This window comes from Lissotriton vulgaris, chromosome 8 (assembly GCF_964263255.1).
Source record: "Lissotriton vulgaris chromosome 8, aLisVul1.2, whole genome shotgun sequence".
In the NCBI taxonomy this organism is placed as follows: Eukaryota; Metazoa; Chordata; class Amphibia; order Caudata; family Salamandridae; genus Lissotriton; species Lissotriton vulgaris.
In genome coordinates this window covers 1,561,132,266-1,561,156,832 of record NC_141696.1, presented here as the reverse complement: position 1 = coordinate 1,561,156,832, position 24,567 = coordinate 1,561,132,266, and the positions used below count along the sequence as shown (strand labels likewise).

Sequence of the window (24,567 nt, the reverse complement as noted above, 5' to 3'; positions counted from 1 at the left end):
GAAACCATCAGACCTCAGACAAGCCTCTCGTAGAAGAGAGGGAGAAACCCTCAGACCTCAGAGAAGCCTCTTGTAGAAGAGATGGAGAAACCATTAAACCTCAGAGAAGCCTCTAGTAGAAGAGAGGGAGAAACCATCAGACCTCAGAGAAGCCTCTTGTTAAAGAGAGGGAGAAACCATCAGACCTCAGAGAAGCCTCTCGTAGAAGAGAGGGAGAACCCCTCAGACCTCAAAGAAGCCTCTGATAGAAGAGAGGGAGAAACCATCAGACCTCAGAGAAGCCTCTTGTTAAAGAGAGGGAGAAACCATCAGACCTCAGAGAAGCCTCTTGTTAAAGAGAGGGAGAAACCCTCAGACCTCAGCGAAGCCTCTTGTTGAAGAGAGGGAGAAACCATCAGACCTCAGAGAAGCCTCTTGTTGAAGAGAGGGAGAAACCATCAGACCTCAGAGAAGCCTCTTGTTGAAGAGATGGAGATACCATCAGACCGCAGAGAAGCCTCTTGTAGAAGAGAGGGCGAAACCAGCAAACCTCAGAGAAACCTCTTGTAGAAGAGAGGGAGAAACCCTCAGACCTCAGCGAAGCCTCTTGTAGAAGAGAGGAGAAACCATCAGACCTTAGAGAAGCCTCTTGTTGAAGAGAGGGAGAAACCATCAGACCTCAGAGAAGCCTCTTGTTGAAGAGAGGGAGAAACCATCAGACCTCAGAGAAGCCTCTTGTTGAAGAGAGGGAGAAACCATCAGACCTCAGAGAAGCCTCTTGTAGAAGAGAGGGCGAAACCATCAAACCTCAGAGAAGCCTCTTGTAGAAGAGAGGGAGAAACCATCAGACCTCAGAGAAGCCTCTTGTTAAAGAGAGGGAGAAACCATCAGACCTCAGAGAAGCCTCTTGTTGAAGAGAGAGAGAAACCATCAGACCTCAGAGAAGCCTCTTGTTAAAGAGAGGGAGAAACCATCAGACCTCAGAGAAGCCTCTTGTTAAAGAGAGGGAGAAACCATCAGACCTCAGAGAAGCCTCTTGTTAAAGAGAGGGAGAAACCATCAGACCTCAGAGAAGCCTCTTGTTAAAGAGAGGGAGAAACCATCAGACCTCAGAGAAGCCTCTCGTAGAAGAGGGGGAGAAACCATCAGACCTCAGACAAGCCTCTCGTAGAAGAGAGGGAGAAACCCTCAGACCTCAGAGAAGCCTCTTGTAGAAGAGATGGAGAAACCATTAAACCTCAGAGAAGCCTCTAGTAGAAGAGAGGGAGAAACCATCAGACCTCAGAGAAGCCTCTTGTTAAAGAGAGGGAGAAACCATCAGACCTCAGAGAAGCCTCTCGTAAAAGAGAGGGAGAAACCCTCAGACCTCAGAGAAGCCTCTGATAGAAGAGAGGGAGAAACCATCAGACCTCAGAGAAGCCTCTTGTTAAAGAGAGGGAGAAACCCTCAGACCTCAGAGAAGCCTCTTGTAGAAGAGATGGAGATACCATCAGACCGCAGAGAAGCCTCTTGTAGAAGAGATGGAGAAACCATTAAACCTCAGAGAAGCCTCTAGTAGAAGAGAGGGAGAAACCATCAGACCTCAGAGAAGCCTCTTGTAGAAGAGAGGGAGAAACCCTCAGACCTCAGAGAAGCCTCTTGTAGAAGAGAGAGAGAAACCATCAGACCGCAGAGAAGCCTCTTGTAGAAGAGAGGGAGAAACCATCAGACCTCAGAGAAGCCTCTTGTAGAAGAGAGGGAGAAACCATCAGACCTCAGAGAAGCCTCTTGTAGAAGAGATGGAGAAACCATCAGACCTCAGAGAAGCCTCTTGTAGAAGAGAGGAGAAACCATCAGACCGCAGAGAAGCCTCTTGTAGAAGAGAGGAGAAACCATCAGACCGCAGAGAAGCCTCTGGTAGAAGAGATGGAGAAACCATCAGACCGCAGAGAAGCCTCTGGTAGAAGAGAGGCAGAAACCATCAGACCGCAGAGAAACCTCTTGTAGAAGAGAGGGAGAAACCATCAGACCGCAGAGAAGCCTCTTGTAGAAGAGAGGAGAAACCATCAGACCGCAGAGAAGCCTCTGGTAGAAGAGAGAGAGAAACCCTCAGACCTCAGAGAAGCCTCTGGTAGAAGAGAGGGAGAAAGCCTCAGACCTCAGAGAAGCCTCTGGTAGAAGAGAGAGAGAAACCATCAGACCTCAGAGAAGCCTCTGATAGAAGAGAGGAGAAACCATCAGATTGCCGTGTACAACTCTGATATCACCCTTGGGATACTTTGTTGCTCCAATTACGGAAGCATTCAAGCTGGCTCAAGCTCCTGGTACCTATTGAAAAAATATAAGAACGCTCTTCACACTACTAACGTGCAGCAGTGTATTTTAAGCTCTATATATGTTGGGTTGAGCCCTTTAGAGGAAGGGATCATGCTAGATGAAAAGCGACATTGCACATAGTTTGCTGTCTTTGCAGTTCTTATTTTCACAGAATGCTACGCGATGTTCTCCCCATGCATTCTCCACCCTTGCTTAAAACGGCCTCAAGAAAATATAAAAGCATTTTAATAAATGTGTGTAAATGACCCTCTTTTTCATTGTCCTGACAGACTGTTACATCTTCCCTTGTAGCGTGTGGGTAGTGTATGGGAGGAGCTTGGCAAATTTATTCTTGACAGCCTCTTATTGCTTTAGGCTTCAGATCATGTAGAATCATTTTCCCAGGCTGTTTGGGCTTCTTCTCTTACCCATCTTCACAGTGGATACAATTCAGGCTTTTCCATAAATTACTTATGTGCACGTGGTACACTATGTCAGAGTTTGAGATTACACATTTTAGATCAGCTAGATCATGGTTACTCAAAACTTTTTCTCGGGGGCCAAAATTGCGGTCTAGCTTGTGGCTGAGGGCCCACAGATGGACCTGAGCGATGGGGTTGGTGGGAGGGGTCAGTGGGGGCAGGGTAAAAATAAAATCACCCCGTTTTCAAAACATTACTAGACATTCGAAATGTAATATATGTATGTATGTTCCCCAAATTAATACTGTCAATATTTTTTACTGGGATCTGTGGGTTTCTGATCATAGTTTTCCATCTTTGTCTTGTTTTGAAAAGTGTTGACGTACCGTGTTTGTGGGTCCCAGGGCCGTGAATCTTGTAGCGCGTGTAAGCGCTCCCAATGACAGCCCTGGGTATCATTTTTGGCCAGCCGCCGCGCTGAAAATGCAGCAGTGACGCACACCACCACCACACGCTCTTGGAGTCAAGTCTGGGGAGTGCTGGGCCCTACACTCAATGACTCTGCCCCCTAGGGTCCACTCCTGGGCCCTACACTCAATGACTGCCCCCTAGGGTCCGCTCCTGGGCCCTACGCTCAATGACTCTGCGCCTAGGGTCCGCTCCTGGGCCCTACACTCAATGACTCTGCTCCTAGGGTCGGCTCCTGGACCCTAAACTCAATGACTCTGCGCCTAGGGTCCGCTCCTGGGCCCTACACTCAATGACTCTGCGCCTAGGGTCCGCTCCTGGGCCCTACACTCAATGACTCTGCGCCTAGGGTCCGCTGTGATCCTTTGCATTAATTCCGACCCTGCGCTCTAACTCGGACCCTACCATATGACTGTTTCATTCTTGCCATATTCACTTGTTTCCTGACCCGTCCGACAGCTTGGCGCTCTGTCACTTTACTCTTCTCCTATTGTTTTACCCTCACTGTACCCACTCATTATACCTCTCCCTCTAACCTCGGTTCTTTCCTTATCTCGTGAATGCCTCTCACACTGCCCCTACCCCTGCTTTCCATTACTAGAATCTCAATCTGCTCCCAGTACCTCTGCTTCCTCTATCTGTCCCACCAACCTCATTATTCCACCCCTCTTCACTCTGCTCATACTCATTTCCTGGCCCTTCTATTTCACTATGGTCATAGCCTGTCGTTTTGGACCTACTCTGGCCCCAACGTCTTAACCTGCATTCACTCTCTCCACACCTTGACTTTTTAACGCTGCTCCTGCTCTCCTTCCATCACACTCTATCCCTATCTGGTCACACCTTTTTGGCACCACACTTGTCTGTTTTATTCAGCATTATTTCTCTCTCCTCATACCCTATCAAACTTCCTAGCCTCTCATTGTGCTCTAACAACTCATCCTAGGCTTAACCTCTCATTTCACGCTAACTCACCACTCTAAGCCTACCCTCTTGTTGTGCCCTACTGCGTCACTCAGCGCCTACACACTCATTGTGCCTGTACACCTTTCCTCTACTGAAGGCCTACTCTACTGATAAGCCAGTCCCTTTGTCCTTCTTGCAGTTCTGCTTTACACCTTCACTTCACAGCTTCCCTTCACTCTGCTGCTAGCTCATAGTTTTTGGTTCCATTATTGTCGTACCCCTCACAATTTCCTTGCCCATGTCCCTGACTTGACTTTCACCTTCCATATATATCTCTCAATATAGTCCCTACGTGTAGAGCAGCCCACTCTTCCTGTCCTTACTCTGCTCCTGCTCCCTCACGCTTTTTATATTTCACGTTGCTCCTACTCCCTCGCTCTCTTCTCTTAACCCTTAACCTTTCCATACCTCCTCATTGCGCTTTTCATTCTGGTTTTATGCTTTGCACATACGGAGTCTGCCAGTCCCTCTGGTTTTCTTTCTCTGCCCCTTCCCTTTACCTCTACTGGTTAATTCTGCCTCTGCCCTCTATGTTCACACTGAGCCCTTGTCCCCTCAGCTCTGACTCTACCTTATGTGTTCCAAAACCAATAACTATTTGCTGTTCAATTCTGCAGCATAAAAGACCTGATGCTACATCTGTTCCACGACTCAGACAGGTAGTGTTGGATGACTGAAAAGTAATACACTTTCTAAAGCAAGCTGAATTGCCTGTAAAGAATGTTAGAAATATTGTCCGCAACACAGGCACATACATTTTTCACTCAGAATCGCACAATTTCAAAAAGTAAGGAAGCTGGGATTTATCTAAAATGATCCGACTGGGCTGCTTCCGAGGCATATAACTTTGTGTTTAAACTGTATCTCACCCAATTCCACCTGTAAACCAAAGTTCCACGAAACGAGAGCCTGTAGCATCCCATATGCCTAAGGTGAAGTCATGCCTTAAAACAAAAGGGTATGAGCAGCCCATGGATTCACGTGAGGATATCGCTGGATCCTTATTTTATTTATTCTGTTTACACTACGAGCCTGCTCTGACACCATGAGGAAAGAAAGTCCGGGCTCCGCTAAAACCCTAACCAGGGGCCTTAAATCATAAATGTAACTACAGAGACAGCTCTGTTTTACCGGCACCAATTGAAATATTAAAGAGGCCACACTGTCTATGAGCAGCATGTACAGGCAGCACAGCCTCAATGGCAGAGTGACCAGGTGGCGCCAGGGGGGCAGATGAAAGTGGGGACTACGGGTGAGCATACAAGACACTGGATTTCCACGCATGCCCTCTTCATGCTTTACCCGGCAAATGCGTCCCAGAGGAATTACAGCAGACAGATATGGGGCCGATTTTGTGCCTGCTGATTTCCACGGGGTCCGCATGAAATGGCCTGGCGGGCGGTAATTGGCCCACGGGCCGTACTTTGAGTACCGCTGAGCTAGATCGTATAGGGCTCAAGCTGGTCTGTTCTTGCACCGCCTAACTTGAGAACAAGAAATATGTGGTGTGAAATGATCTTAAAGCTTTTCCCTCCTCATACCCTGCTCTGCAGGTGTCTCGCTCTCCCCGTATCTTGTTCCTTACACCAACCTATTGAGATGTCCTTTCTGGCATTCACAAACCTTTTCACACTCCTCACGGTCTTCGCACTGACTAGCCGCTCTAACTGTACTAATCTCATCACTTCATAACACCCCTGGAAAGATATACCCTGTCTACAGCTTTTGCACAATTTCCATATTAACCCTGTTCGCCGGAACACTCTGAAAAACTCCTCGCAACCTTTGAGTAGGCTGCCACCTCCTGTGCACTGTCCTTGCAAAGTGCAGACAAATCCATGCATTACAAGCCATTTTTGATGACACTGTCATCTCGTGAGTGGCTATGACCCCATCCTAAACTCTGAATGTACTTCATCTGGCTCAACCATTTCCAACCAAACTCACCACGCTGCCTTCAGTCCCAAGGATGCAGAGCCTTCACATAAGTCTAAGTGCTATTGAAAGTATTATGAAGTCGAAGTACATCACAAACACACATCTGCTCTCTCATTGGTCCAGCGGGAGCGATGCTCTTCACCTCAAACCTTCCACCAGTGACGACTTGCCCTGGATTATGAGGACCAGTAGTAGAAGCATGGAAAGGGGAATGGAATGAGAGAGAAGGCAGACACAGGGCTCCGCCACTCTGGCTTATCACTTCTGTTGGTCACAGAGGTCTGTAGAATATAGGGCATCTCTACGAGACAGAGATGTCTTAAGTAACTTGTCAGGTTTCTATCTTTAGATGTAATGGGAAAAGGATATACCCTACAAATATCTCTGTGTAACCGACTCTCTGTACCTTTTATATGAGACTGGTAACTCCTGAAAAAACGAACATAGAAATATGACTACCTCAAGTGTATATTTATGCAATGCTAATGAAAATAAATGTGTCCCAATAACATGTTATTTAGAGCAAATTTACCAATAAACACAGGTTCTCACGTGTATTATTACAATACAAAGGTCAAATTTGAGTTTATCACAGTATAGCACAGTTGATATGAGAAAAACTATTTTTTACTGTCTCACGGACTGATGTAATTACTTTACAATCAGCGCCATCTCTACTACTAGTCGAGAGGTCTCTTCAAGGTTATTTTGCCAGTCACAGTGTGTGTTGGGTGCATGGAAACCATAACTAGTGAATTGCAGTAGCTTGTGTTTGAGTCAGAACGATATCACTTTTTGTAACTGTGTTCTGTTTTTTGTGTGTGATATTGGCACTTCTCTTCCTGTGAGTGGAATCCCTACATCAAGCTTCATCGTTGTTAGCTAATTTGGGGAACATGAGTTATAGTTCCAATGTAACTTCTATAGAACTTCAAGTTAAACAACGTTAACATTGTGTTTTTCCTAATTTTTAGCAGTTCATATGTGCTTGCTAAAAATCAAATATAATACATATATATAATATATATATATATATATATATATATATATATATATATATATATATATATATATATATATATATATATATACAAAACACCATTGGCCTCAAGGAAAGTTATACCCAATATTCCAAGATGGCTGTTTTCTACAGCATGTGAGTGTGTGTGTGGCCTGCTGGGAATTGTAGTTCATTGTCTGCATGATGCCACATAGCTTGTTCTCTGCAAGCAGAGGCCCAGTCCAGACAGTGCAGGCCCACTCTGGTAACCGCCAGCCATTCGTTCATTGAAGTGCTCTTACCTCAAGTGGGTTTCAAGTACTGCTTGCCAGTCCTTGAGCCACACAAAGTAGTAAGCTGTTTCACTATCCCGGCTTTCTGATACCTTTGCCCTTCATTATACCAGAAAAAAATAATTGGGAAGTTGGGTTCTCTGCATTGGGTCCTTCTTATGAGCCTTCTTTTTTCACCCCAAGAGCCCAGGCTGCTTTCTTGCGCAGCCCGCTCTGTCCCTATCTCTCATCTCAGCTCTGCCTACTTTTCCTAGACTCCCTTGAATCTGCCCTTTCTCCTTTATTTCTGCCTGTAATCTCTGCTCTGCCTTCTTTCTTTGGCAGCCTGGTTTCTGCCCTTTCCCTGGTGCCTGTCTGCCAGTCCCCGCTGCCAGTGAACTCTCCTCTGCCTGCATTCATGGACTATCTACAATCCGCCCTCCACTGGCACCGCTCTTCTGTCCCATTGTTGTAATGTTCGCTCTGCCTGCTTTTCCGAGGATGCCTAGAGTCTTTGCTTCCCAGGCCCATTTGTTCTGCTCTTAATCTCTTCCTGCTTCAATTAACCTTGGGCTGTCTTCTCTTCCTCTGATGTCTGTTTTTACCTCTCTACAGGTGACATGAGCTCCCGGCACTTCAAACCTGAGGTGCGGGTCACCTGCTTACGCTTCTCTCCTACAGGTAAGTCCCTGACTTCAGACATTCTTCACAGCAGCGGCCATATTGTAATATATATTAATGTAATGACGACACCGATGCTTGAGACCGGATTGTGGAGACAGGTTTCTTCCCTGCTGTTAATGATCACTTCCTGTTTACATTTGTGTTCAGGGCTCTTTAGGATCTCTTCTGGTTTTATTTACATCTTTCACCGGCTGCTTGGCCGTGCTCCGGAGGCCTTCAGCTCTGTGCTGCAGTAGATGCTGGTGGGCCAGCCAGATCTCCAGTAGCAATACCACTTGGTAGTCCTTCCGCACAACTGCACCGGTGTTATTCAAGTTTATCTCCAGGCAGTGGCTGTACATGCAGAAGGGAGGGAACCATGCTGATCTCCAGCAGAGGGTCTTCACAGTTATTAACCTTTTAGTTGGGTAGATTTGAGAACATTTTTAGCATTTTATTAAAAAAATAAATGCAAACTAAAACCCATGTTTCACTTCCTTTTACCTCTGCCTCTGGCTTCCAGTGGGAATTTGATAGTGGTCACCCATAATAATTTGCAGTCACCCGCCCATCTCGAACTTTTTTTTTTACTGTCTACTTTTTAGGCCGTCTCTGGTCATACTTTTCCTTTTTCCTCTAGTATAGGAGATTCCATTTTAGGGTTATTGTGGATCAGTTTTGATATTTCTTTTGTTTTCCATTAAACAAGACTGTTTTTGCTAAATTGAAACCTGTCACTTTTCTGAAAGCTTCTGCTTCTCTTCTCTGTGACCAAGCCTTCGAATGACAACAGGCATTGGCAAAGCAGATAGGTCTTACTTTTGAGAAGTGTTAAGCCACCTTTTGCCTTTGTCAGTGCTTTTTGCCAATGCATCAATATGCACTTCCAAAAAAGCAAAAAAAGCAAGAATGGGGCAAGCGGGATAGGGAGAATCTATGTACCAGTTTAACTGCACTGAGTGGATGTGAGCAACAAAGGTCGACTGAGCAATGGGGGAACTGGGAAAGTAGGGGCTAAAACAAACAAAGCCGGACGGGAAAGCAATGCATGAGCTTTGGTAAGGGAGCAACATAGGGACCCTGAGTGTGGGGAGAAGTAGCACACGTGGGAGAACAAGAAAAACAGATGCGCTCGCTTGGAGTGCTCAAAGAAAAGCAAGAAAGTAGTTTCCTAAATCTAAGCAGTGGAAGTATCCGTCTGTTCCAGTCAGAACGATTGTATTGCCCTCAGCAGCAGGTGCTTTTTTAGAAAGCTTTGGGACACGAGCCTGTAGACAGGGATGGCGTCTGCCTCAGCCCTTTGATCTGCTGATTGGGTATTAAACGCAAGAACCCACTCATGGAATAAATGGCAATGTTAGACTTACCCTCCATTCAGGTGGATTTAACTCTCCTACTGCTGCTCACGAGGATCCCTGGTGGCCGTCAGGGAGGTTGCCATAGCGAGGCAACTTTCTTTGTCCTTGGACAGATCCTCACTCACACCTACAAATGCCTACACAACACCGGACCCAAATATCTCAACAACAGAATCAACTTCCATGTACCCAAAAGAAACTGCCGATCCTCCAACCTCGCACTGGCCGAAACCCCACGCATCCACAGAACAGGCTGTAGATCCGTCTCCCACATCGCAACCAAGACCTGGAACGAGCTGCCGGCAGACATCAGACATGCCCCCTCCCTGAACACCTTCAGAAAGACCCTCAAGACCTGGCTCTTCGGCTAAACAGCTCTGTGGACCCCCACCCCCCCTCAGCGCCTTGAGACCCTCACGGGTGAGTAGCGTGCTTACAATTCCCCTGATTGATTGATTTATTGATTGATCGATGTTGATCTGCTCAGAAAACGAATGTACATTTCCTACTACAATACTGTTCCATACACGCCTCTGAGAGTGAAGCGAATGTGCTGCCACTGATCTGAACATAGAGTCGGGCTGTGTGAAGTAGGACAGACTCTTATAGAATTCTTTACTCACTGAGGTTATGTCTGGCTTGACAGTGCAAGTGGCTTCCAGAGCGAATGTAATTACAAAAAAAAGATTTTTAATGCAATATTAATGGAAGGTCTTTAGCTTCTCCCTATTGTTGATCTTTCTTAAATCACTTTAATTCAACAGCAGTTGTTATCCACGCCTAAGGAGCTGTAGCTCAAACCGATCGGAAGTTACCAAAAAAAGGAAAGAAAAGTGAATCTGCACAATGGCAGACCCTTTGTAAAGGTTGACTGATGACATTTCAGTACCGTATTACTGTATTCAGGTGTTAATTTGGTACTAATGAAGTGTGATCTTGCCCAGACAGTAATACCATGGGTTGAAATCACAACATGAGCCCCTTTAAAACTGCCTTCAATTTAAGCCTACTGGGTAGGGGGCCTCTTAAGTGCATATATGAACCATTTCAATATGATGTATACTTTTGAAATTCACGATCGACCAGTGCATAGTTTAATTCCACCTGCTTTTGTAGGACGGGCTGCTCGACGGTGGTAGATTATATAGTTGTTTCACGTAATCTGTTTGATACCAACGAGAATATAATGGTGCACCCTTTGGGTTTTAGTGATAATAATACCACCACTCTTAAGCTGAAGTGTCGACACTGCTCATAAAAGGCGGTTTTCAATTCTAATGTTTCAGGCCTGACATGCTTTAATCAAGGGAAGATGCTGAGGTGGTCTTTATCCCTCAACTTAGAGTGAGCTGCACCCTGGAATTCGATTTATGTTTGGACAGGACTTCAGCTGCACAAGAGGTTTAAAAGCTTATCTTTTGATCACTAAGGCGGTTTACTCAATGCTATTGGTTTCTGTTTGACCTGCCCTTTACATTGTTCTCAGGTGGTGTGATAAAACTGTATCTACTTGTAAGAAGCTGGGTTTCTGTTGCAGTAACCCGCCCCCCCTCACTTTTTGCCAGATTTCTGATTCACTTTGACTTGATGTGTCCCTGCCAATCAGGTTCCCAGGGCCTGTGTTCTTTCCCAAACCTGTACCTTTGTACCCCCAATTGGCACCTCTCTGGTCTTATGTAAGTCCCTTATAAAAGGTACAATGGGCACTAAGGGCACTGTGACCAAGGAAGGCCTCTAAGGGCTGCAGCACCTGTTGTGCCACCCTTAGAGGCCCTGTACCTTTACACACACACACACACAGTCATTGCAGAATGCGTGTTTTGGTGCAGAGAAAAGAGAAGAGTCGACATGGCACACATACTTGTTTGCCATGGCTGCAACCCACTGCCTATAGTATTGGTAAGACGCCCCTCTAGGTGGGTGCACTGTACCACTGGTGAGGGTACAGCTGCATGAGCCCTGTACCCCTACAGTGTCCAAGTCAATTCTCAGACATTGTAAGTGCAGCAAAGCCATAAAAGAGTATATGGTCTGGAAGTTTGTCATTATGAACTCCACAGCACCCTAATGGATTTCCTTAGATCTCAGTAGTTTGGTAGAAAACGTCTCAGCATAATAAACCCTCACTGATGCCAGTGTGGGATTTATTATACAATGCACTCAGATTGCATCTCATAGATGCCCCCTGACAAACGACCAGCCTCTGGTGGGTTCCCTGACTAGTGCACACCAGCCTGACATCACAAGAAATGTTTCTGGACCGCTGGGGTGGGAGCCTTTGCTCACTGGGCCCAGAAACAAAGCCTTTCTTGGGCTGAGGTGGTCACACCTCGCCCAGGTCAGGAAGAGCCATCTGTGGCAGGGGAGCTTCAAAGGCCTGGCAGCCTTTCTAATGCGACCCCCAGCCTCTCCTGCTATCAGGAGCAGGCTCCCTTCCTGTCTCACCCCCTTTTCGGCGGAAAGGCAGGTGGGAAAAATTAGAACAGTCCAGGAGGTGTGCCCACCCCTGCCAACCCCACCCTCAGATGGGGGAGGTGAGGTTAAGCCCACTCTTCAGTGTCCACCATCTTGCAGATGGCCGGCACTCTCCAATCCGTGTTAGGGATTGTGTCCACTCCCTCACGTGGGGCGAGTACACCTAGGGTGTAGTCACCTCAAGGTCAGTAGCCCATTGTCTAAACCCCTAAAACGCCACCTAAATACAGAATTTAGGGGGCAATCCTGTACCAAGAAGACTGATTTCTGCAACCTATGAAGAAGAAGGGAAAAAGAAGACGCCCAGCAGAGGAGACTGCAAAGAAAAACTTTACTTGGCCCCAGCCCTACCGGCCCGTCTGCAGTTTCCAGAGATCCTGCACTAAAAGTCATCTTGTCCTGCAGCCAACAACCTCCAGAACCCCTCGGAGGACTGACTTCCTTCAACAAAGGCCAGATCTTCTGTGAATAGCAACTCTGTTCAAAAGAATCACCAAAGAAAGACTTCAATCCTCCTGAGGACAAAGAAACTTGACACCTGGAACCACTACTGCACCCGACGCCTAAGGCCAGAGTCCGAGTGGCCCACCGGTTCCAGTGAGGTTCCCCAGTGTTCAAGAGTTCGAGTTCACCATGGGTTGACTCCTCCAGGACTCCCCGACGTCGCCTGCAGCCTCTGCACGGAGACCCCTCCCACCCCCAACCTCGAGTGGCCCTGTAAGGTGAAATCTGCCCTCTAAAGGCACCACTGCATCCGGCTGCCATAAGCCCTGGAGAAGAGGACCTAAGGTGCACCTACGTCCCGATCCCTCAAACTTACCTGCTCAGCTGTTGTTTCCTACCGGAAGACTTCCTGGACCGAGCCTGCTGCCAAAATCCCAAACCAGCAACTATTGAAAACAGGGCACCCGATGCCAAATCAGCACCCTGCACCGGCCTCTCCTGTGTCGCTGTGGGTGCACCTTGTGTACTAACTCAGTTCCCACTTTGCCCTGAGGTTAAGTCCAGGAGCTTTGCTTCCTCAACCTTGTGGCCTATTCATGAGCAGCCACCAACCTGCAGCCCCCTCTCCCCATTTGGATTACATGGGCCTCTGCACCCGGCCACCCTAGTGCTGCTGAGGGTGCTTTGAGAGTGCATCCTTGAGCCTTGGGGAACCCTTGTTCTCACCCCTCAAGACCGTTTACTTACCTGCAAAACGAGAACCCTATTTTCCTCCATAGGATTACCTTGACTGTTTTCCTCTAAAAATCTTCAGTGTGAAGGGTGTTTTGTTTGGTGTAACCCAAGAAACTGTGTTTTAAAAAACAAACTGTTTTACTTACCTTTAATCTAGGAAATGCCCCAGTGTGAAATTTAAGATTATCAGACTGAGTTAGAAAAGTAATCTAAATAGTAATCAGAAAAGTAATCGTACAGTACCTACAAAGTAACTAAAAAGATATGTCAACTGTTTCTAAATAATTGCCCTACCTGTATACAAAACAAGAATATACAACTGCATTCAACTGTATTGTTTTTGCAAAGTATTATTTCACTTCCCTGCACCAGGGCTGGCTTGATTCCAGAAATAAAATACAACTAAATAATATTTGTATACAAACAAATTGGTTTGAGTTCAGTCTTTGGGTGTGTGACATAATTTCTTGTCTGAGTGTTTACAATAAATGCTTATCACTGTCCTCTGATAGAGCCTTACTGCTCGCCCACACTACCACAAATAGGGAGTAAGGTATTATCCAGTATTTGGGTGTCTTTCATAGATTCACATGCCTGAATCATTCCCCGTCGCCGAGACGGGAGCCTCCGGTACATGAAAAAGTAATGTCCTAAGGACATACATAGAGAATATAGGCCGAAGGGCCTCCCCTTTGGGGCCTTTCCACGTCCTTATGTAAAAAAGGACCGAACTCTCATCGTTAGCCAATCAGCTCCGACCTCCCTCTAGAACCTTCCCGGGAGGAGCCTCAGTCCCTCAGATTTTCTACCGCACGTTGTGCTAGGGAGTCTCCAACCTGAGCTCTTCAGGTTTTCCAAAATTCGAAGTCTCAAACTTCGCCGAAGTTCACTTTGTACGGAAGGGATATTTATCCTATCATCGACTACATGTCGGAGCCTAATAAGAAAGCTTCGTCCATGGCGGATTCACAGCAGAAAGCCCTTCTAAGGGCCTGTTCCTCCTGCGGCAAGCAGCGGATTCAAGCGGAGGACAAGCACGACCTGTGCTTATATTGCCTGTACCCTGACCACGTCACTGACAAGTGTAGGGTGTGTAGAGCCTTCCCAAAGAAGACTGTTAAGGAAAGGGAAACTCGCCTTCGCGAATGGCTCGACAGGCTTAAGGTCCGAGACACTCTGGAATCTTCCGAGGGTAGTGTCTCCGCGACCTCCAAAGTCTCCAAGAAGAGACCCAGGGTGCAGTCCCCTGGAGAGACAGACACTCCTCCTAAGAAGGCGCACAGGAAGCCTTCGGAGGCACGTTCCACCACCTCCTCCGTGTCTGTTAAGGATGGCCAGAGGTTCAAGAAGCCCGCTCCATCTACTAAGCGGACCACCTCAGTCACGACCACTGTGTCGACCACTACGGCCTCATCGCCCTCCGCGACGGCCACGACGACCACCACTGCGTCCTCAGGCGCACCGGTCTCCTCGACCATTCCTCTGGAACCTTCATCCAGTACGAAGACGGCGTCTTCGTCACCTAAGAAGTCTAAATCTACAGGTACGCCTTCGCAAAAAACACCTCATACCGAAAGCTCGTCACCTAAAACGTCGAAGTCAAGTTCAAAAAGCACGCCTTCGACAAAGATATCTCAAGTCCAAGGCCCTACCATCAGTAAGACGGCCAAACTCTTATCCCCGCAAAATTTGGTGCCATTGACCCTAACGGAGGTCCCCGAATCACCAGAACACACGGCGGGCGCGCCATCTTCACGCACGTCGTCGGAAGAGACCCCAGCGCCATCTTGGAAAGAATCGAGATTGGTCGAAGTCTCTATTCACTCGATTCCAACGCCATCGGTTCACCCAACGGTGGAGTTGGCACCCGAGCAAGAACAGGAAACACTCCAGAGTGAGGAGTCGGACGAAGAACAGGAGGTTCAAGAGGAACACCAGGACGTCCACGAAACCCGGGACGAAGTTATGCATCAAGGCCGCTCCCTGAACGTCGACACGGTGAAAACCCCGATGATCTGTTTGCCACTGTCTCTGGTCAACGATTTGAAATCCCTGGTGCAGGACTATAAACGACGGTTCCCGGACGCCGACAGCGGTACCCAGGTACCGGTCACCCAAGCGCAACCATCGGCCTCGCACCCTTCCGCTCCCCAGGCCCGTCCTCGGAACCAACCCCAACCTCGCACTCGACCGCAAACTCAGGCGGAGGACTCATCGGAAAGCGAGGAGGAGGAGACGGACTTAGAGGAAGGCGAGGTGCAAGACGTCGCCTCGGACCACAGAGACGACGATGCCGATGCTGCGTCATCACACCATTCGTCTACCCCGGCGTCCCCGCGACCGCGCCACTCTGAAACGGCGGACGTGGGAGGTTTCCACAAACTGGTGGACAGAGCTGCAAGGAGGTTTCACATGGCAGTGGAATCCGCAGAAACGGAATGCTTCCTCCATGATTTCAAAGAGCACAGCCAGAAATCGGACAAGTCTATTCCTCTTATAGACTTTCTATGGGAACAGGGCAAGAAGCTGATGCTCACGCCTGCTTCGGTGCCTGCGGTGGTTCCGCGCCTACAGAAAAAATATAAGGCCCCGAACTCCGCACCTGCCTGCCTGACCGGCCACCCCAAACCGGACTCGGTTGTCACTCAGGCGGCCCAAAAACTATCCCGCAACCCCTCCTCGCCGCTGTCCGCGCCCCCGGACAAGGAAGGCAGGAAGCTGGACACCATAGGCAAGAGGTTCTCTACCACGTCCGCCATGTCCATCAAGGTGGCAAATTCCATCGCCCTCCTTGGCCGCTACAACCGTCAGCTATGGGAAGACATAGCTCCCTATCTGCAGACTCTGCCAGCCGCGGTCCAGGACGAGGTGAAAGCTCTTCTAGCGGAAGGACAAACCTCCGCGGCTGAAATTATCGACTGCGCCATCGACGCAGCCACGACGGGATTCCGCCAGTTGGCCGGGGCTGCCGTGCTCCGCCGCCAAGGCTGGCTCAAAGCGACGTCTTTTCGACAAGAGGTCCAATCTAAGGTGCTGGATATGCCGTTCGATGGTCAATTCCTTTTTGGGGAGAAGATAGACGAGGCACTCCAGGCCATCAAAAAAGACACCGACACGGCGAGGGCTCTGGGCTCCCTCCAGTCCCGGAACCAATCCTTTCGGGGGGGCCGCTCCAGAGGTCAGTACTCCTACAGAGGTTCCTACCAAAATCGGTCGTCCTATTCCTACGGCAACAGGAACCAGCCCCAGCACAAACAACAGTCCCGACAGTCATCCTATGGGAGGTCGTCCTTCAGAGGCAAATCCGCCAAGAAGGGCGCTGGCGGCCGCCAGTGACCATTTACTCCAGCCAGTCCCACCACCGTCTCAATCCTTTCGAATTGGGGGAAAACTGACCCACTTCCTCCACAATTGGCAAAAGATCACTACGGATCTGTGGGTACTACAAATAATTCAATTTGGACATTCCCTCGAGCTGGTCAACACCCCTCCCAACACCCCTCCGCTGAAGCGTGCTCACAAACACCTGCACCTCCTTCTCAAGGAAGTCTCCGCCATGTTGGTCAAAGGAGCCATCGAAAGAGTCCCAAAGTCCCAGAAGGGGAAGGGTTTTTATTCCCACTTCTTCCTGGTCCAACAGAAAGGGGACAAGTGGAGGCCGATCTTAGACCTCCGGGCGCTCAACGCCTTCCTGCGGAGTCAATCCTTCCGGATGGTCACAATCCAGGAGATCCTGGGAGCACTGGAAAGAGGAGACTCGATGGTCTCCCTGGACTTACAAGACGCCTACTACCATATCCCCATCCTCGTAAGGCACAGGAAGTACCTACGGTTCGAAATAGCGGGCAGACATTACCAGTTCAAGGTCTTGCCATTCGGCCTCAAATCTGCGCCACGTATCTTCACGAAGTGCTTAGCGCCAGTGGCAGCCTTCCTGCGACAAAGGGGTCACCAGGTGTTCCCCTACCTGGACGACTGGCTGGTGAAGGCCCCTTCCCCGGAAGGCGCGACGGCTTCATCCAACGCCTGCAGCGCTCTTTTTCAGCAACTGGGTCTGACGATCAACCTCAAAAAATCCTGCACTACTCCATCAACGAGGATCACCTTCCTAGGGGCTACCCTGGACACGAAGCGCGCGAAGGCTTTCCCCTCAGAGGACAAGACCTCCAAAATACTGTCCCTGGCCGCGGCGGTGGCCAAGAAGCCTCGCATCAAGGTACGGACATTCACCTCCTTGCTAGGGATGATGTCCTCATGCATTCTCCTCATACCACACTGCAGGCTCCGCATGCGTCCCCTACAGGAGGCGCTGGCGAGACAATGGAAACAGAGTTCCGGCTCCTTCGAGGACATTATCACGATCACACCGGCCATCACAAAGGCCCTTCTGTGGTGGAGACACCGGACGCACCTGACGGCCGGCTTACGGTTCCTCCTTCCACCGGCACCACTGGTCATCACGACAGACGCCTCACTGGAAGGCTGGGGCGCAGTACTGTTGGACCTTCGAGTCAGCGGAAAATGGGACGCCCAGGAGAAACATCTACACATCAACCTACTGGAACTGAGAGCAGTGTATCTGGCTCTACAGGCCTTCCTGCCACGTATCGGCTCTTCCCCGGTGCTCGTCAAAACGGACAACACCACGACGATGCACTACCTGAACAAGCAAGGGGGAACGCGATCTCTCTCTCTCTCACGAGAATCGCAAAAAATCTGGAACTGGTTGGTGGCGCACGGGCTCTCCCTCAAAGCGGAGTACGTTCCCGGGAAGGACAACACTATCGCGGACGCCCTCAGCAGACAGACCTCTCTCTCCCACGAATGGGAGCTGAACGACGACACGGTGGCCCACGTCTTCTCGCAATGGGGGACCCCGAGGATCGATCTCTTCGCGACGGCAAGGAACGCCAAATGCCAAAGCTACGCAAGCTGGCATCCCCAACGGGGGTCGCTGGGAAATGCTTTTTCCATCGGCTGGTTCAGCGTGTTTGCGTACGCTTTTCCTCCGTTCCCGATGATACCGAGGCTCCTCCGGAAGATGAAGACGGAACCGTGCACCCTGATACTGATTGCTCCATACTGGCCGAGACAACATTGGTTCTCGGACCTGCTTCGCCTGTCCATCAGGCCCCCGATTCACCTGCGACAACACCCGAACCTCTTAACGATGTCCGGAGGCCAGGTACACCACCCGACCCTCAAATCGCTCAAATTATCGGCCTGGCTCCTGAGCACCGAGAGTTCGGAGACCTAGAGATCCCGCAGGACTGCAGGGCAGTACTAGCCAAAGCGAGGGCGGGCAGCACGAACAAGACCTACTCGCTGAAGTGGAAAAGGTTCTGCCTGTGGTGTTCGGAATACGACTTACACCCCCTCCGGGTCACCCCGGTACAGCTGCTACCGTACCTCCTCCACCTGGCTCAGTCGGGGCTGGCTCACGCCTCCATTAAGGTTCATCTGGCTGCGATTTCGAGATTCACCAGGACCCCATCGGGACCCTCCCTATGGTCCAGTCGACTGATAAAACAATTTCTAAAAGGGCTCTACAGATCCTTCCCGAGGCCTCGGAGAGTACCTCCAACCTGGCAATTGAACTTGGTGCTCAACCAACTCATGAAACACCCATTCGAGCCCATACACCGGGCCTCACTCAAACATCTTTCCTGGAAAACGGCACTCCTGCTGGCCCTGACGTCAGCCAGACGGGTCAGCGAACTTCAGGCGCTGTCTATTCAGGAACCGTATCTCCAATTCAGGCACGACCGAGTGGTACTCAGGCCAAACCCTAAATTCATTCCTAAGGTGCCGTCGGACTTTCATCTGAACGAACCAATTGTCCTCAAGTCGTTCTTTGCGAACCCTTCCACGGCAGCGGAAAGGGCGCTGCATTCCTTGGACCTTAAAAGGTGTCTCAAATTCTACTTGGATAGGACCAAGGACGTCAGAAAGTCTTCTCAACTTTTTGTAGCCTACAGCAACCCGCGCATGGGGTTGCCCTTGACGAAACAGAGCATCTCCCGCTGGATTTCTTCAGCGATTGCTTTCTGCCATGATCAGGCCGGACGGCCTTTGACGGACCGAGTGGCTGCCCACTCTACCAGAGCGATGTCAACGTCAGCGGCGCTCTTCGCTGGAGTGACGATCCTGGACATCTGCCGAGCGGCGACCTGGAAGTCCCCGCACACCTTTTCCAGACACTACTGCCTGGACATCGAACTGCAGAAGGACGCTGCAGTGGGACAAGCGGTGCTGCGCCATCTCTTCCAATAAGGTGAGCCTTACCTCGTCCCGCCATCCAGGTATGCACATTCTTCATGGTCTTTGTTTATCTCTGCTATATGCATGACTGTATGTTACCATGTTTCTCTCACATTGTCTGTGATTTATGCAGACCTGCCGGTTGTGGGAATGTGCTTGCCACTATGCATGTGTGACTGCTAACTACTCTGATTCAGGCATGTGAATCTATGAAAGACACCCAAATACTGGATAAGAAATGCGTTACTTACCTGTAACAGCAGTTATCCAGTATTGGTGTCTTTCATAGATTCACATGCACCCTCCGCCTCCCCGGTAAGGACTCACGTACCTCTATGACTACAGTGCCGACACCCTAGCTGGGTGCGTACGAAAATCTGAGGGACTGAGGCTCCTCCCGGGAAGGTTCTAGAGGGAGGTCGGAGCTGATTGGCTAACGATGAGAGTTCGGTCCTTTTTTACATAAGGACGTGGAAAGGCCCCAAAGGGGAGGCCCTTCGGCCTATATTCTCTATGTATGTCCTTAGGACATTACTTTTTCATGTACCGGAGGCTCCCGTCTCGGCGACGGGGAATGATTCAGGCATGTGAATCTATGAAAGACACCAATACTGGATAACTGCTGTTACAGGTAAGTAACGCATTTCTTCTCTACTTTAGCTTCTGCCTACCTTTGGGGTTCCACTGGACTCTGTGCACACTATACCTTACTTTGGTATAGTGTATACAGAACCAGTTTCCTACAGCGGAAAAGCAGCTCTTGCATGGCCAAACCTTAAGACATTGTACTCATTCCAGCAAAAGAAATGCATCTTTCCTGGTCTTCCAAAGGCATTTGAAGGCTATTAACTTGGGCAAACCTCCACATAAGTTTTTTCCAGGTAAGCATTGAGTGGGTGCATCTCCTCACAAACATGTAGCTTGCAACTTGAAAGGTTTTCGCAAATTAGTTGTTTGAAGCCTGGCTTGGCTTGTGCTTTCTTATTCTTCCTCTTTTCAAGTATGGAAGCTGTGTAATCAATGTTCCCAGTCTGTTGGAAGATGGGAGAGTAGGATGTCAGAATAAGGAAAGATGACATTCATGGTATTCTGGTACGCTTATGCCTCGTTCTCCCTCTTTCACAACGATGACTTCTACCCCGGGAGAAACATTTAAATACTGTATGTTGTAGTTTGAGCTCTCCCGAATTGAACACTTCAAAATGAGTTTTTAACTGGCAGAGCTCTTTTTGAGAGACTTTTCTTCTGTACCTGCCTTTTGACACATTAAGATCTCGGCCACAAGCAAAGGTGTGAGAAGGAGTACTCACAGTACTGGAATCAGTACCAAGGTAATTTATATTAAGTATGTCAAATGACAATGAAAAACAATTTCATATCAGTAGTATTAGAGGTGAAAAAAGCAAGTGAGTTTTTCCAGATTCAGTTTAAAAAAAGGATTCAATTTGCAAATAACAAGGGCTTCATTTTTGCTGAGGACACTTATTTGAGTTAAGGTATTTACGGAAGGGAGGGAGGCGGTGCCAACTACAATGAATATGGCATTATGTATAAACTTATTGAAAGCCCAAGCTCTGAAATACCTTCTTTGTTGAGTAATATCAAAGGGCAAGACTTCTACTCTGTCCGGGCAGTAAGAAGGTGCCCATACATGCCCTGCAGCTGCCCCAAAATTCCCACTTCCAATACTCCTTTTACCGAGCATTTTTTTTTATATCTTATGAAAAATTGTCCGCATAAGAGAGTATCTAACTGGATGACACTGCAATATTTTTACACTGTACTTTTGTGGCTGGTTATGTTTCGTCTGAGCTTGTCTGTTGAAAGGGGCTGAAGGGTGGTAAGTATTGAAAACCAAAATACATTTGATTCAAGATCTCTGTATAGACAGAGCTTCGGTGCTCTTTCATTGCGATGTAGTGTTGTAAACATTCATACCTCTTTTCTGACTTGTGCATCAATCAGTCCATACCTTTTCCAAAATTCCTGAAAATGCTTTATGTCGAGAGCAGTCCGAGACTCTGTATAGGGCTAATATGAGGTTTCTTGCACAGCCTTTTGTGGGCTGCGATTTAATTTCCTTGTCATTTGATGGGACGGGTAGCTATATGTTGGTAACCTTTTGAAAGGCTCTAAGATGGTTTTGAGGCATGGCTGCTTTCTATTTGTGATAGAACCAGAGGTAAGACAGCATCTCTGAAGTCTGATTATGACCAGTCTGATTCTTGTTTACAAAATATAGAAACTTAGTACCATGCTGTGTGAGCCTTCTGAGTGAAGTGATTGCTGAAGGAAGTGGTGTTGATATATAGACTAAGGGATTGATGCATTCCTGGAGGTGAGCGTGGTTTCAAGTTAAAGTTCAAGTTCAGTAATTTTGTATAGCGTACTACTCACCCAGAGGGTCTCAAGGCGCTTGGGAGAGGGAGGGTGCATTATTTATCGAGATGTTGGAGATGAAAACGGAATCCGCTTTGCCTGAAGCTGCTACTGCACACGCAACATCCAACTGTTGCTGATAGTGCAAGACCAGAACTGAGGCTGTGGATGTTGTAGTCCAAGGAAACTTTCAGATTCATTTGGGTGTTGTCCCCACACTGGTATATGTGTGTTGAGTAATTGACCAGGTCCTATGGTTTCCATGTGAAAGCTGCAGTTCATTGGTGAGAGAAAGGGCCCGTGGCAGTCTACAGGAGGCCAGACGGTGTTGTGCTCTGAATTATCTTATTTGGTCGACTTGGTCCTAGGCATGATGTGAATTTCCAACTGAGAGGAGAGGTGGATAATGTTGAATGGTTCTTACTGTGCGGATATTCAAGAAAGACTGGAATCAGCCGCCCAGCAGGGAGGACAAAGGATGCCTTTGCTGCTACTACAACTTCACACCTATTTCCTTACAGGGAAATACTGCAACCCTCATTCTTCCTCTGCAAAGGTGAAGCCCAGCAAATAAGATTGTTAATGGGGATGTTGTTAATACTGTTTTGGCTGTCGTACACTTTATACTGTGTGTCAGAAAAATGCAGCCAGAAATGGCACTGAAAGTGTACAAAATTGTGAATTTTAGCAGGTCATTCTGATGAGGCATCGACACCAATCATTTTACGATTTAAGGAAGCTAAATTGTTCTGAGCTTACCCACTGGATCATGGGATTCAGATCTACATGCGTACTAACTTCAAACTGCTAAATTTTAGTGGAATGGAAGAAACCTATTTTATTTCTCCCTTTTACTCTATATGTTGATTATTTGACCTTACAAGTGGGTATTCCTGAATGAAATTAAAAATGACCTAGGAAATTTGCCTAACATGTTGATTACACCAAGAGGAAAGAGACAAGACATTTCGAGCCTCTAGTTGGCCAAAAATCCTAATTTTCAGTCCATGATTTTATGCCTCTCTCTATTTTTTAATGCCCATTATGCCAGTCTTTGGATAATCTGAAGTATCTTTCTCCCACTCTTTCTTGGTCTGAACTGTTGAACCTCACGATCACTCACGTTGTAATTTGTCTGTTTGCTCTTACGGACGGGTGGGATTTTCCTCACAGGGTACAACAAAGCATTGGTGTTCCACAGTAAGAAAATGGTGTGGGCATGTTTTGCAGTGCTCTGCATCTGTACTCTCAGAGCCAAACATCCCTTGAAATACGCAGCATGGACATACGTGGCCTTGGGAAGTCCGACTCCCTTATTTTCAGTGAAAAATTAGAAATCATCTGGACAGCAATGCTTCTTATTCAGACCAGGTTGACCAGTTTCTCAGTACTCAAGAGAGCTTGGTACAGATTACACACTTGTGTTTTCAAATAACACAGCTAACCCTCCCCCCCCCCCACCCCCCACCCCCAAACCTCACATGTTCTTCTCACCAGGTTCACTGAAACATCAAATCTTTAAAGTCGCTTTCCTAATGGCCTCATTTTAAAATCTGCCAACTTTGCTTAGCAGTACGGACACCTTTAATGCCGCAACCCCGATCTGGCACATATAGACTGCAATCAATTTCCTCTCTTGTCCCTCTTGATAGTACGTACTCCTCACAATCAGGTTCATGTCCCTGTGACTCAATGGAGTGTATTGTGTGGTTGTGCGACCTCACTGTATAATACAGCACCCAACTCCTTTGGGACTTGTCTGGTTTCATTTGTTAAACCTTCAGCTCAACCCTGGGTACCTGTGGCTGTGTGCAGTCAGGCGTGAGGCGTAATTTGGTATTTAGAGTCTTTTTCATGAGTAAGTATCCATGTGGTTACTTAGTTATTTTAGGCACCCAAGCCAGTCAGGGGGACCAGCAAGGTCCGAAGAAACCGCTACCTCAACAAGAAAAGCAGTCTCCAGTCCAGCTCCTGTGTCAGCGGCCCCTGGTCTTTGACTTAAAGCAGTCTCCAGTCCAGCTCCTGTGTCAGCGGCCCCTGGTCTTTGACTTAAAGCAGTCTCCAGTCCAGCTCCTGTGTCAGCGGCCCCTGGTCTTTGACTTAAAGCAGTCTCCAGTCCAGCTCCTGTGTCAGCGGCCCCTGGTCTTTGACTTAAAGCAGTCTCCAGTCCAGCTCCTGTGTCAGCGGCCCCTGGTCTTTGACTTAAAGCAGTCTCCAGTCCAGCTCCTGTGTCAGCGGCCCCTGGTCTTTGACTTAAAGCAGTCTCCAGTCCAGCTCCTGTGTCAGCGGCCCCTGGTCTTTGACTTAAAGCAGTCTCCAGTCCAGCTCCTGTGTCAGCTGCCCCTGGTCTTTGACTTAAAGCAGTCTCCAGTCCAGCTCCTGTGTCAGCGGCCCCTGGTCTTCGACTTCTGTGGAGAGGTCCTGATGCAAGGGATACAGGATGCTGAAGATTCTCAAGGATGATGACGATGCTGGGCAGTTGATGGGGTCTGCTTGTGGATACTCCTTGGTCCACGGGCTTGGGGAGGCGAGCCTGGCCACAGTCCAGCCACCACAAGGCTACCAGTTGCCCGGTACAGCAGTTCCCTACTTTTGACAGCAACATGCCTTTGGGGCAACCAAGCTGAACTTAGATGACCCTCCCGGATGCAGCAGATTTGGGGGCTACGTTTGAGCATTGGGTCCTGGTCCCTGGTGCTACATGGTGGCGATGAGCAGCAATCTGGTGATCTGAGCCTGCAACGACCCCAGGAGGCTTCTTTAGCTGCTGTGGCCCTATGCTGCGAACAGGAGGTCAGCCAACTGACCCGTGGCGTCCCTTGCTACGGCTGGGCTCAGATCTCAACTTCTCCATGAACAGGACATACCAGGCTCAGCCCCTTTCTTGTCTAGTCACCAGGTGCAGTCTGTGT

At 48.5% G+C, this 24,567-nt stretch overlaps 1 protein-coding gene across 1 annotated transcript in view; it reads left to right on the top strand.

Annotated features, from left to right (window-relative positions):
- The window catches only part of LOC147700413 (periodic tryptophan protein 2 homolog), a 105,802-nt gene that overhangs the window by 53,885 nt on the left and 27,350 nt on the right, over positions 1-24,567 (top strand). The window contains exon 17 of the mRNA XM_086935820.1: positions 7,956-8,021. Within this exon, the coding sequence (XP_086791946.1) occupies positions 7,956-8,021 (66 nt within the window). The remainder of the gene's footprint in view (positions 1-7,955; positions 8,022-24,567) is intronic.